Raw genomic sequence first — 13,241 nt, forward strand, 5'->3', positions numbered from 1 at the left:
AATCCCATGAAGTCTGAAAATCTCTCTGATATACAGCTCTGAATACTGAATCATGGTGAAATTAGTCCTCACCGGCAAGAAATGCGCCGACTTGGTAAGTCGATCGACAATCACCCAGATCGCTGTGCATCCTCTGGCGTTCCTCGGCAATCCAACCACGAAATCCATAGTAATGTTCTCCCATTTCCACTCAGGGATAGGGAGTGGTCGAAGCAACCCTGATAGTCGCTGATGCTCTGCTTTGACCTGCTGACAGGTCAAACACTCGGATACGAAGCGACTAATGTCTCACTTCATCCCTGTCCACCAATACAATGTCTGCAAGTCTTGGTACATCTTCGTATTCTCAGGATGAATGGAGTACGGAGATGCATGTGCGTCGGTCATAATCTCAGTCCTCAACTGTCCTGAACTCGGCACCCACATCCGACCTCTGTACCGTACAATGTCATCCTCGACTGTATAAAGTAGGCCTCCCTTGGCCTCATCCCTCTGCCTCATAAGAACCAACTGCTCATCAGAAAACTGTCCCTCCCTAATCAGATCTAGTAAGGTAGGTTGTACTGTCAAAGCAGACAAACTCGGCATGAGACCACACGAGTAAACCTCCAAATCGAACCCCTCTATCTCCGCCTGGAGAGGCCACTGCACAAACAAACAAGCCACTACTGATGTTTTCCAACTCGATCCGTCAGCCACCACATTAGCCTTACCCGGTTGGTAGCTAATGTCACAGTCGTAATCCTTCACTAACTCCAACCATCTGCGCTGCCTCATATTCAACTCCTTCTGCGTGAAGAAGTACTTGAGGCTCTTGTGATCGGTGAAAATCTTATACTTCTCACCATACAAGTAGTGCCTCCATATCTTGAGTGCAAACACTACTAAAGCGAGCTCTAAATCATGCGTCGATGCATAGGAAATCACCCTGTCACATTGCATCAAAACAACGCCTAAACCCAACTTAGACGCATCAGTATATACAACGAACTCCTCATGATCTACCGGCATCGCCAAGACTGGCGCAGATGCAAGAGATTCCTTCAACTGATCGAAGCTCCTCTGACACTCCGAACTCCAAACATACTTCGCATTCTTCTTGGTCAAAGCTGTCAAAGGCACTGAAATGGAAGAAAACCCCTTGATTAATTTCCGATAATAACCCGCTAGACCCAAGAAACTGCGAATCTCCGAAGCATTCTTTGGAATCCTCCAATTCTGCACGGCTTCCACCTTCGACGGGTCAACAACTATCCCATCTATAGAAACAATGTGGCCTAGAAACGCCACACTATCAAGCCAAAACTGACACTTATTGAACTTGGCATACAACTGCCGCTCCCTCAAAATCTGCAAGGTTGTCTGCAAATGCTGCCTATGATCCTCCACACTACTCGAGTAGATCAAAATATCGTCGATGAAGATAATAACAAACTGATCAAGATACGGCTGAAACACTCGGTTCATGAGATCCATGAAAACTGCTGGAGCATTCGTCAAACCAAAATGCATCACCATAAACTCATAATGGCCGTATCATGTCCTAAATGCAGTTTTGGACACGTCCTCCTCCCTGGCCCTCAACTGATGGTATCCAGACCGCAGATCGATCTTAGAGAATACCGAAGCTCCCTATAACTGATCAAACAGATCATCGATCCTCGGCAACGGATACTTGTTCTTCATCTTCGCCCGATTGAGCTCATGATAGTCAATGCAAAGTCTCATACTTCCATCTTTCTTCTTAACGAAGAGCACAGGTGCACCCCAAGGTGAGAAACTAGGGCGAATGAAGCCCTTCTCAAGCAATTCCTGAATCTGCTCCTTCAATTCTTTCATCTCGGTAAGAGCAAGACGATACAGTGCCTTAGAGATAGGCACAGTACCTGGCAGTAACTCAATGCCGAACTCAACCTCCCGAACTAAAGGAATCCCGGCAACATCCTCCGAGAAAACATCCGGATAGTCACAAACAACATCTACATCCTCTATTGATCTCAAAGACGGCTCTGCCACAGCAACCACGCTAGCGAGAAATCCATGGCAACTCCTACGTAACACTTCGTCGCACGTACGCAAGAGATGACATGCGGGACTCCGCTACTATGGGATGCATAGAATAAAAACAGGTCTCCTCTCACAGGGTTCAATGCTACAGTCCTCATTCGGAAATCAATCGAAGCTTCATTGACCTTCAACCAATCCATACCCAAAATAAGGTCAAACCCCGTCATCGGCAAAACCACTAGGTCAGCTCTAACCACATACCCTTCAAACTCCAACTCCAACCCACTAATAATACTGGTGGTGGAAATAACTTCATCCGAAGGCATGGTAATATCGTATCCCGAGCTAGATGCCCTGGGTACAATACCTGCCCGTTTAATGAAAGACTGAGAGATAAAAGAGTGCGTCGCTCCAGAATCTAACAACGCAAAGGTCGCAACCCCTCTAATACTAATTTTCCCTGCACGCAAAAAGTTCCCAAACAGATATAAACTATACCAATAAGAATAATAATTCATCCCAGTCACCAACAAGATCCAACCCATATACGCAAATTCACAAATTCAACAATTCCAACAAAACTTAAGCATGCAATTCTATGTCACAAATACAAACGATAGAGTAATAGCCCAAGAAAAGCATTAACTAAACAACTCAAGAGTGGCGGCTAATCATAAATGAGGATTACCTGTGATAAGAGAAGTGTTGGGATCAACCTCCTCAGCCTGCATCACAAACAGGCGCCCCGTCGTTTGCTTTTTCTGTGGATAGTTCCTCGAATTATGGCCCGGCTCCTTACAGTAATAACACCTGACCGAACCCACCAAGCACTGACCAGAATGGGTCCTCTGACACTGCCTGCAAAAAGGAAATCCTTCTGAGTTAGGGGTGCCTATCCCCTGCTGTCGCTGCTACTGCCTGGGCTGACCCTGCGGCCTCTAATGCTGAGGCTGCTGCGGTCTCGGGGGATTTGGGACCTTAGATGACCCAAGATAAGATCTCTTCACAGGCTGCTGCGAAGACTGTCCTCGAGATGGCTGCTGGAATTGCCTTTTCCTCTGATACTCGGCCTGCATCTCTCTCCTCCCTATCTCCGACCGATACGCCCTATTCACTGCTGCCTTATACGTCGCCACATCGGCCATAAACACGTCATGCTTGATGTCGGGCCTCAAGCCGTCGGTGAAGTGTCGAAGCCTCTCTCTTTCATCCTCGACTATCATGGGTAGAAAATGACACCCACGCTCGAACTGAGTCACATATTCGGCCACAGAACGGACCCCCTGTCGGATAGTCAAAAAATCATGGACCAGCTGACCTCGAACATCATCTGTGAAGTACTTCTCAAAGAACACGGTACTGAAGTCCCTCCAAGTCATCCTCGCCACATACAGTCCTATCACAGCTCCCTCCCACCAAAGGGCTGCGTCATCTTTCAGCATATAGATGGCGTGGTAGCTCTTATCGTGTACGCCCAAATTACCCGACTCAATCGGATAAACAAATAATGCAGTAGTGTGAGTAGGGATCGTTCCCATGAGAAAATGTAAATTTAAAAGTGTTCTTTAAAATAAAAGGGGGGTTTGGATTTGAGATTAACTACTAAAAATTTTAAGCAATTAACTATTTAAATTAACACTATCATGCAAGATTAAAAATTAACTAAGGAAATCAATGAGAAACAAGCCTTGGTATCGGTCGACTACACCCTTGATATTATTCATTCAATCATTGATCATCTAAAAATAATTAATCCTATCAAATATTAATCATCGGAAATTTAATTCCTGTTTCACCTTAATTTTAGTTAACTAGACAACAGCAGTCTAAGTTAACCCTTACCCCATAAACTAACCCAATACCAGCGATCAGATTTAAATCCACGGTAGCATTCAAACTAGTAAAATTGATAAAGCTAGACAACCCATACACAAGCGGATGAATTTAGCCTAGTCAATTATTATTCCTATGACTTAACAAATTCAATAGCAGAAAATATTAATCGTAGTTGCTTCGCAAATCAGAGATTTCAAAAAATTATGGATTTGAATTCTAATTTAGCATTCGATTGTATAATGAAATCCTAAGATGGCCAATCTAAAAATCTCATACACAAGCATATCAATCAATTCAGAATAATTCTTGATACTTGATAAAAATCAAACATTGGAAATCAAAATCTCATGAATAAACTAAATCAAGGGTCTTGTCTTTCTCAACCAAGTATTAAAGTTTAGCCAACAATACTCATGAATTCTCTACAAAAATTCATGAGAGAAAATAAAAATAAGAAAAGATAGAAGAAAACCTAGCCATCCACAGAGAGTTCTTCGCGTTCTAACCGTGTAGAATAATCTGATAATCTTCCTAAAACCGAATTAAAAGTCTAATAAAAGTCTAGAGCCTTAATTAAAAGAGTTTCCAAAAATTACAAATTTCTTCCCGCAATAGACCCGCGCGCTCGATCCTAACAATTCCCAGGATCGAGCGCGCACAAAATATCATGCTTCCTGCCTTCAGACTTCCTTGGCCGCGCTCGATCCGGGACTTCCACCCGATCGAGCGCACACAAATTATCGAACTTTCTGTCTTGCTAATCTCATGACCGCGCTCGATCCGAGTAAATGCCAGGATCGAGCGCGTGCTTCATTGATTAAAATTCTGCTCTTTTGCTTTCTTCGAGCGCATGGAATCACTTCGAATTCTTTGATCAAAACAAGGTAATTCCTACACAATAAATTAAAACTAAGTTAAGAAGCTCAATGCATGACAAAAAGTAAAACTAGAATAAAACATGAATAATGACACAAAATGCATGCAAAACACTAAACAAAATAACACTAAAAATGCAAACAAAACACTACTATCAATACCCCCACACTTAAACCTTGCTCGCCCTCGAGCAAGTTATGCAAAAACAAAATGAAACAGAACAAAAAACATAAGCAAGGATGAATCACGCAAATCATAGCCTCAGAGAAAACCACTTTCATCTAAAAAAATAAGTTCATAGCGACTCTCAATCATCAATGATACACCTTCAGTCGAATGCGAACGTGTGTGTGTGTGTCATGTTATTCCAGTTACATGCAACTTCAAAAGACAAAGTTTCAAGACTGTTCGCCGACCTTTAAACAATTCAGTGTAAGCTACACCATCAAGAACTCTCCTCCCAACAATCCTTCGACACAACACAACTTTCTTGAGAATAATTACGCACCTCCGGATTTTGTACCCGGTATTGCTTTATCCCCAATAATTACCCGCAAACTTAGCTACAACTAAGATAGGATTAGAATTTCAATCCCTTCGTCTATAGCCCGGATGGAGCATCAACCCCATTTTATCCGCATACTTAGCCTTGATCTTGCTCTTTTAGGATTTAAATCCTTTCAAGGCCCGGATTGAGTTGTACATTTATTATATATATATATATATATTTTCTAGGTGCGCCCAAGATCATTTATGTCATATCAAAGAAATCATCAAGATTCAAACTCTATCAAGTTTCACAAACACCTATTGTCGTGCAATGGTCCAACAGACATCCACGATATCTAATACATCACTACACTTCACTGGTTAAACATGCGTGCTTAAGAATATTCAACAAACAACCTACGGTTTCTCATATCCAACTAAGAGTCAATTTTTTTTTTTCAAAAACTATAATTTGTCAACTATCTCATCATAGGCTAGAAATCATCTATTACTTATGCACACAAAACACTCATGAAACAATTTACGAACTAAATGCAAGTACGCAACAAACACAATGCAAAACAAACAACAAAACACTGAATGCACCCCCCCACGCTTAAACGAAGCATTGCCCTCAATGCTCGAGAACTAAACTAAACAACTAACAACACAAAAGAAAATGAATGCAATGCAATGCAAAAATAAAAAATAAAAAAAATAAAAGAAAACTCCCCAGGTTTATGGATTGGCGTCCGCCCCATCCTCATCATGCTCTGGCGGTGGCACTGGGTCAACCCATGGAAACTCGAAAGGTGGCGGGAAAGGAACAGCTGGTGGGAGCGTGGTGGGATCAATCCCTAGTCGCTCAACGATGCCACGAGAAATGTAATCCATCACCTGAAAATTTGAAGCAGTGGCCGCATTGAACATGTTCTGGTGCTGAGTGAAAGCGACCATCTCTTGAACAGTAACTGCAGTAGAGCGGCGTGGAGGTGGAATATGACGCACCGGATCGTGGACCGCCACAAACTGATCATCCACCACAAATTGGCTGCGCTTATAAGCCCTTTTGGCATCAACAACTGCTTGGTCAATGGGTCGCATCGGCTGCAACCATTCCTCGTCTGCTCTAGCCTGCATACCAGCGCGCAGGCATAACTGTGTAATGATCATGGGAAAGAAAAGACCGGATGTCCTAGAAGCGACCGACCACCGTATCTGATCATGAATAACTCGACCCACATTGACAGGGAGTCTGACATCGAGAGCGTATAGCAACACAGCACGCTCAACATGAACTTCACTCTTGTGTGAGATAGGCATGAGGCAGCGACAAAGGAATATGTACCAGGTAGCCGGATTCACATAAAGATATTTCTCTTTGAAGCACTTGAAAGTAATCGGATCTAACCAAGCATCCCCGTCAAAGCACAGCTGATGAAGAATCTCGTGAACATCCGGGTAAAGGGCAGCATTTTGAATAAGCTGTCATCGACATCTGGTGTCTCGAGCATGGCATTCAACTCTGAGGCTGCGTAGGAAACCAAAGTGCCCCAGACAAAGGCCTTTCCATCCGTCCTCTCTGTAGCATTGGCGTAGAACTCCCTAACAAGAGGGACGATGGCTGGAGCGGGTTGCTTACAGAACGTTTCCCACCCACATGCCAAGACTTGACCTGCCACTTCGTTGACATTCGTATCTAGATCAAAACCCCTCTCAGTAATAGGGGAGCGATGGTTCTTGGCGTGGTCGTAACGATCCTGGGCCGCTTGATTGACAAAATGGCCGGCGAGGTTCAGGGATGCTGTTGCAGCTCGTGTGCCTTGGCGAGAAGATTCGCCTCTCTCAGTAGTACGCCTTGGACCCATGAGCACTCAAAAATTTGCAAGAATTGGTGGATGAGGCAATTCGTCGAACACCTTGTGGGCACCAACAATTCCGGCTTTTCTAGCAATATATGGCCTTGGAGGAGGAGAGAGGAGGATAAATTTTGAAGATTTCAAGCCCTTGAATGATCCTGTAATAGATAGATAACCAATTGTGAAAAATTTGGAAATTTTGAAAATTTGGAGAAAATTGGTTTTAAGGGCCGAGGGGAATTTGAAAGGGGGAGTGAGGGAAAAGAGCACAAGATTGCATTGAAATAATGCGAGATGAGGGGCGCGCTAGATCCGGTGAAATGCCAGGATCGAGCGCGCCTATTAAAATTGCGGACAGTGACTTGGGGAAAATCGCGCGCTCGATCCTGTGAAAAGTCCCGGATCGAGCGCGAGGCGCTGGAGAGAAACAAAATTTATTTTTCGAAAAAAAGAAAAAAAAATTTCTAACAACTACAAAATGCAATAAAAAAAGACGAAAATAAACTAGCAAAATTTAAAACAAAAATTAAAAGAAAAGGAATAGAAATACTGGGTTGCCTCCCAGTCAGCGCCTTTGTTTACGATCGTTGGCTCGACTGAATGTTGCAGTTCCTCAGGGTGGTTTAAATCTGGTTCCTTTGTCCACTTTCACCCACTTAAAAAATTTTCCAGAAAATTTGGTCCCAAGCATTTGTTGCGTCAATTTCTTGGAGGTGCTAGCTCCTTGACCCCGTTTTTCTTTTCTCATGCGCATCCTTTTCGCTTTATCAGGAGGATATTTTGTCGCGGCTTTAGGTACTTGCACATCAGAGACAAAAATTTTAGCAGTGGAGATTTCAGCAGGCGTTACAAATTCATTAACAACACTTTCACGGGCAGGAATTTTCAGGGTATCAAAAATATCAAATTCAGCAATTTTTCCGTCGAATTCCATCGTGAGATTACCGTTATCAACATCTATTATAGACTTAGAAGTTTTCAAAAATGGTCTTCCTAACAAAATAGGACTATTCAATTCATTAATTTAAATGTCAAGAACATAAAAATCAGCAGGAAAAACAAATCACCAACTTCTACTAAAATATCTTCTAACAAACCCCTTTGAAAAATAGTAGATCGATCAGCCATCTGTATAACAATAGCAGTTTCATTCAAAGGCCCTAGTTTTAAGGAAGCATAAACAGAGTATGGCATGACGTTAATAGATGCTCCTAAATCTAGCATGGCCGTATCAGGCTGAACACCTCCTATTTTACATGGAATCGAGAACATACCTGGGTCCTTGCATTTTGTAGGCACCTTTCTTTGAATAACGGCAGAGACCTGTTCTCCTAATTCAACTTTCTTACAACCCTTCAATTTTTGTTTTCTTTTCGCAGTACATAATTCTTTCAAAAATTTAGCATAGCGAGGTACTTGCTTAATAGCATCTAACAGTGGAATGTTTATCTCGCATCTACGAAAAGTTTCATAGAGCTCCTTAATCCCCTCATTTTTCCTAGAGTCCTTTAAAGCTAAGGGAAAAGGGGCTACAGGTTTATACTCAGACAAAGGAGGGAACTTACCTCTCGGTGCTTCTTTAGGAAAGGGCTCACTCTCCTCCATCTTAGATTCTTTGTCCCCTTCAGTCTCTACCGGTTCTTTGACCAATCCATCTTGAATCTGCAGCTCCTTTCCACTCCTCAAAGTAATAGCACTCACGTTCTCCTTCGGATTCACCACTGTTTGTGAAGGCAAACGACTGGAATTTTGTGCTTCCAACTTGCTGATTGCTGCAGCAAGCTGCCCCATTTGGGTATTTAAGTTTTGGATGCTCGTCCGGGTGTCCTGTTGAAAAGTCAAAGTATTAGTGGCAAGATTCTGAACTATGTTTTCAAGAGACTCACCTAGCATAGGAATCTGAGGGCGCTGTAGTGGAGGGTACGTCGGCCTATAAGATTGATTGTGCAGTGGTGCTTGAGGCCAGGTGGATTCACTTGTGGATTTCTGTATCTGAGGTTCGGATAATCCCTCCAACCTTGATTGTACGTGTAGGAGTAAGGATCATACTTCTGTTGAGGTGGTCCTGGAAATCCTCTAGCTGCATTGACTTGTTCCGCATATCCCTCTTGAAGAGTGGGACACATGTCAGTTGCATGTCCCACTTGAGTACAAATTCCACATACCTTTGCAATATGTCCATTCCCTACAATCATATGACGCACAAGAGACGTCAGTTCGCTCAGTTGTTGTTCAAGGGAAGAAACGTTTACCTCGTTACTCTTCCTTGGTGCAGGATCACTTTTGTTGGTGCCAAATTGCTGAGAATTGACAGCCATATTTTCTATTAAGTTCCTCGCTTGCACCGGAGTTTTGTCCACAAAAACTCCTCCACTAGCCGCATCCAGCATATTCCTGTCATGAGACAACAACCCTTCATAACAGTATTGAATTAGTAAGTTTTCACTTATCTGGTGTTGTGGGCAGCTGGCACAAAATTTCTTGAAGCGTTCCCAATACTCGTGCAGTGACTCTCCCATCTGCTGTTTGCACCCATAAATTTATTTCCGGATGTTTGTTGCTCTAGAAGCTGGAAAGTACTTCTCTAAAAATATCCTCTTCATCTCAGTCCAGGTGGTGATGGATCCAGAAGGTAGGTAGTACAACCAATCCTTAGCAGAACTTTTTAAAGAGAAGAGAAAGGCTCTGAGCTTAATCTGCTCCTCTGTAACTCCATGCAGTTTCATGCTTGAACACACCACGTGGAATTCCATCAGATGCTTGTGCGGATCCTCACCTGCAAGACCATGAAAAGCAGACAGTAAGTGTATCAGTCCAGATTTTAATTCAAATGTTGCATTATTCTCTAGAGTTGGAAAAGTAATGCATAAGGGCTGTTGATTTGGATCAGGAGTGCCTAATTGTCTCAAACTCAGGTTTGCGTTGGCAGCCATATCTTCCTCAAAAATTTCAGTCTCGATTTCGTCCTCTGCTTGCCTCCTACGAGCTTCTCTCCGTCGCGTAAGCAAGGTTCTTTCTATCTCTGGGTTGTATGGAAATTATTCTTCTTCCGAAGATTCACCTGAAAGCATGAACAAACCAGAGTAGCACTACGAGGAATAATAAAAAAAAATTAAAATTAAAAATAAAATAAGAAGAACACAATAAATTAACACCGTTCCCCGGCAACGGCGCCAAAATTTGGTAGCGCTTATCGTGTACGCCAAAATTACCCGACTCAATCGGATAAACAAATATAGTGTGAGTAGGAATCGTTTCCACGAGAAAAGGTAAATTTAAAAGTGTTCTTTAAAATAAAAGGGGGGTTTGGAGTTGAGATTAACTACTAAAATTTTTAAGCAATTAACTATTTAAATTAAAATTATCATGCAAGATTAAAAATTAACTAAGGAAATCAATGAGAAACAAGCATTGGTATCGTTCGACTACACCCTTGATATTATTCATTCAATCATTGATCATCTAAAAATAATTAATCCTATCAAATATTGATCATCGAAAATTTAATTTCTATTTCACCTTAATTTTAGTTAACTAGACAACAACAGTCTAAGTTAACCCTTACCCCATAAATTAACCCAATACCAGCGATCAGATTTAAATGCATGGTAGCATTCAAACTAGTAAAACTGATAAAGCTAGACAACCCATACACAAGCGGATGAATTTAGCCTAGTCAATTATTATTCCTACGACTTAACAAATTCAACAACAGAAAATATTAATCGTAGTTGCTTCGCAAATCAGAGATTTCAAACAATTACGGATTTGAATTCTAATTTAGCATTCGATTGTATAATGAAATCCTAAGATGGCCAATCTAAAAATCTCATACACAAGCATATCAATCAATTCAGAATAATTCTTGATACTTGATAAAAATCAAACATTGGAAATCAAAATCTCATGAATAAACTAAATCAAGGGTCTTGTCTTCCTCAACCAAGTATTAAAGTTTAGCCAACAATACTCATGAATTCTCTACAAAAATTCATGAGAGAAAATAAAAATAAGAAAAGATAGAAGAAAACCTAGCCGTCCACAGAGAGTTCTTCGCGTTCTAACCGTGTAGAATAATCTGATAATCTTCCTAAAACCGAATTAAAAGTCTAATAAAAGTCTAGAGCCTTAATTAAAAGTGTTTCCAAAAATTACAAATTTCTTCCCACAATAGACCCGTGTGCTCGATCCTAACAATTCCTAGGATCGAGCGCGCACAAAATATCATGCTTCCTGCCTTCAGACTTCCTTGGCCGCACTCGATCCGGGACTTCCACCCAATCGAGCGCACACAAAATATCGAACTTTCTGTCTTGTTAATCTCATGACCGCGCTCGATCCGAGTAAATGCCAGGATCGAGCGCGTGCTTCATTGATTAAAATTCTGCTCTTTTGCTTTCTTCGGGCACATGGACTCACTTCGAATTATTTGATCAAAACAAGGTAATTCCTACACAATAAATTAAAACTAAGTTAAGAAGCTCAATGCATGACAAAAAGTAAAACTAGAATAAAACATGAATAATTACACAAAATGCATGCAAAACACTAAACAAAATAACACTAAAAATGCAAACAAAACACTACTATCATGGCGCAACAAACTCGGTCAGCGTCCTGAATCCCCATGTAAGCAAAGATCGTTTCTAACAATTGGATCCACTCCTCAGCAACTAACGGATCAGTGGTCCCTGCAAAGTCCTTGGGATCCTGCCTGCGAAACCTCTCAACAATGTCCTCCTCACGGGTCCTCCTAGGCCGATCGGCCTGATGCTCCAGCAGCCTAGTGATGCTAATTAGCATGTCCACGTGGTAGCACTTAGTCGTATCGTGCCCAAATTACCCAACTCAATCAGATAACCACAAAAATGTAGTAGCGTGAGTAGGGATCGTTCCCATGAGGAAACGTAAATTTAATGTGTCCTAATTAAACTAAAGAGGGGTTTTGAGGTTTGGATTAACTACTAAAAATTTAAGCAATTAAAAATTAAAATTATCCCTATCATGCAAGAATGAAAATTTAACTGGAGAAATCAATAAGAAACGAAACTTGGTATCGGTTGACTACACCCTTGATATTCATTCATTCAATCATCGATTCCCTAAAAATACTTAATCCTATTAAATATTCGTCATTGAAAATCAAATTCCTGTTTCACCTTAATTTTAGTTAATTAGAAACCAGCGTTCTAGATTAACCCTTACCAATAAATTAACCCAGATTCCAGCGATCTAGATTTAAATCTAAGGTAGCATTCAAACGAGTAAAACTGAAGAACCTAGACAACACAAACACTAGCGGTTGTATTTAGCCTAGTCAACAGTTGATCCTACGATTTAATAAATTCAACAGCAGAAAATATCAAACGTAGTTGCTTCGCAAATTAGTTAATTCAAACAATTACGGAATTGAATTCTAATTTAGCTATAGTTCTCATAGCAAAATCCTAAGATGGCCAATCCTAAAATCTCGCACACAAACATGAAATAAAACAGATAAAAAATCGATAAAAAAGAATTAAACACTAAAAATAGAATTTCATGAATAAATTATATCAAGGTTTCGTCTCCCTCAACCAAGTATAAAAGTTTAGCTACAACGATTCATCAAAAACTCAATAAAAATTCAAAAGAAAGGAAGAAAACTTGAGAGAGAATTGTAAGAACAAAACCTAGCCTCTTTCGAGATCTCCAAAGTCTGATAATAATCCCTCCAAAACGGAATAAACATCTAATAAAAGCTAGTATCTAAAACAACAAAGTTTTCAAAATTAAAACAAATCTTCCTTAACAGACTAGCGCGCTCGATCGCATTAGTACGTCCGCTCGAGCGCATGAAAAATATGAAATCTTCTGTCTTCAATCTTCTCGGCCGCGCTCGATCGCGTGAGTTCGTTCGCTCGAGCGCATGAAAAATCTGCTGCTTACTGCCTTGAATCATCAGAAGCCGCGCTCGATCCTGCGAATATATCTGATCGAGCGCATGAACTTTTGCAAAAAATCTGATTTCTTAATGAAACTTGATAATTCCTACACATTAAACCCGGAAGTAGATTATGTAGCCAAATGCATGCATAAAAACAAAACTAGGATAAAACATGAACTAAAACAAATAAATGCATGCAAACTACTAACAAAATAACATTAAAACATGCGAACAAAACACAACTATCA

At 41.0% G+C, this 13,241-nt stretch overlaps 1 protein-coding gene across 1 annotated transcript; it reads right to left on the reverse strand.

The window, feature by feature from the left end:
• Window positions 1-288: 288 nt before the first annotated feature.
• LOC140872913 (uncharacterized) lies at window positions 289-3,449 on the reverse strand. Its single transcript, XM_073275836.1, has 6 exons — window positions 2,995-3,449; window positions 2,696-2,865; window positions 2,128-2,467; window positions 1,649-2,026; window positions 1,234-1,390; window positions 289-645 (listed from the first exon to the last, which is right to left on the reverse strand). The coding sequence occupies exons 1-6, from the start codon at window positions 3,447-3,449 to the stop codon at window positions 289-291; spliced, it is 1,857 nt and encodes a 618-aa protein (XP_073131937.1).
• Window positions 3,450-13,241: the final 9,792 nt, after the last annotated feature.

Source organism: Henckelia pumila, chromosome 1 (assembly GCF_033568475.1).
Source record: "Henckelia pumila isolate YLH828 chromosome 1, ASM3356847v2, whole genome shotgun sequence".
Taxonomy (NCBI): Eukaryota; Viridiplantae; Streptophyta; class Magnoliopsida; order Lamiales; family Gesneriaceae; genus Henckelia; species Henckelia pumila.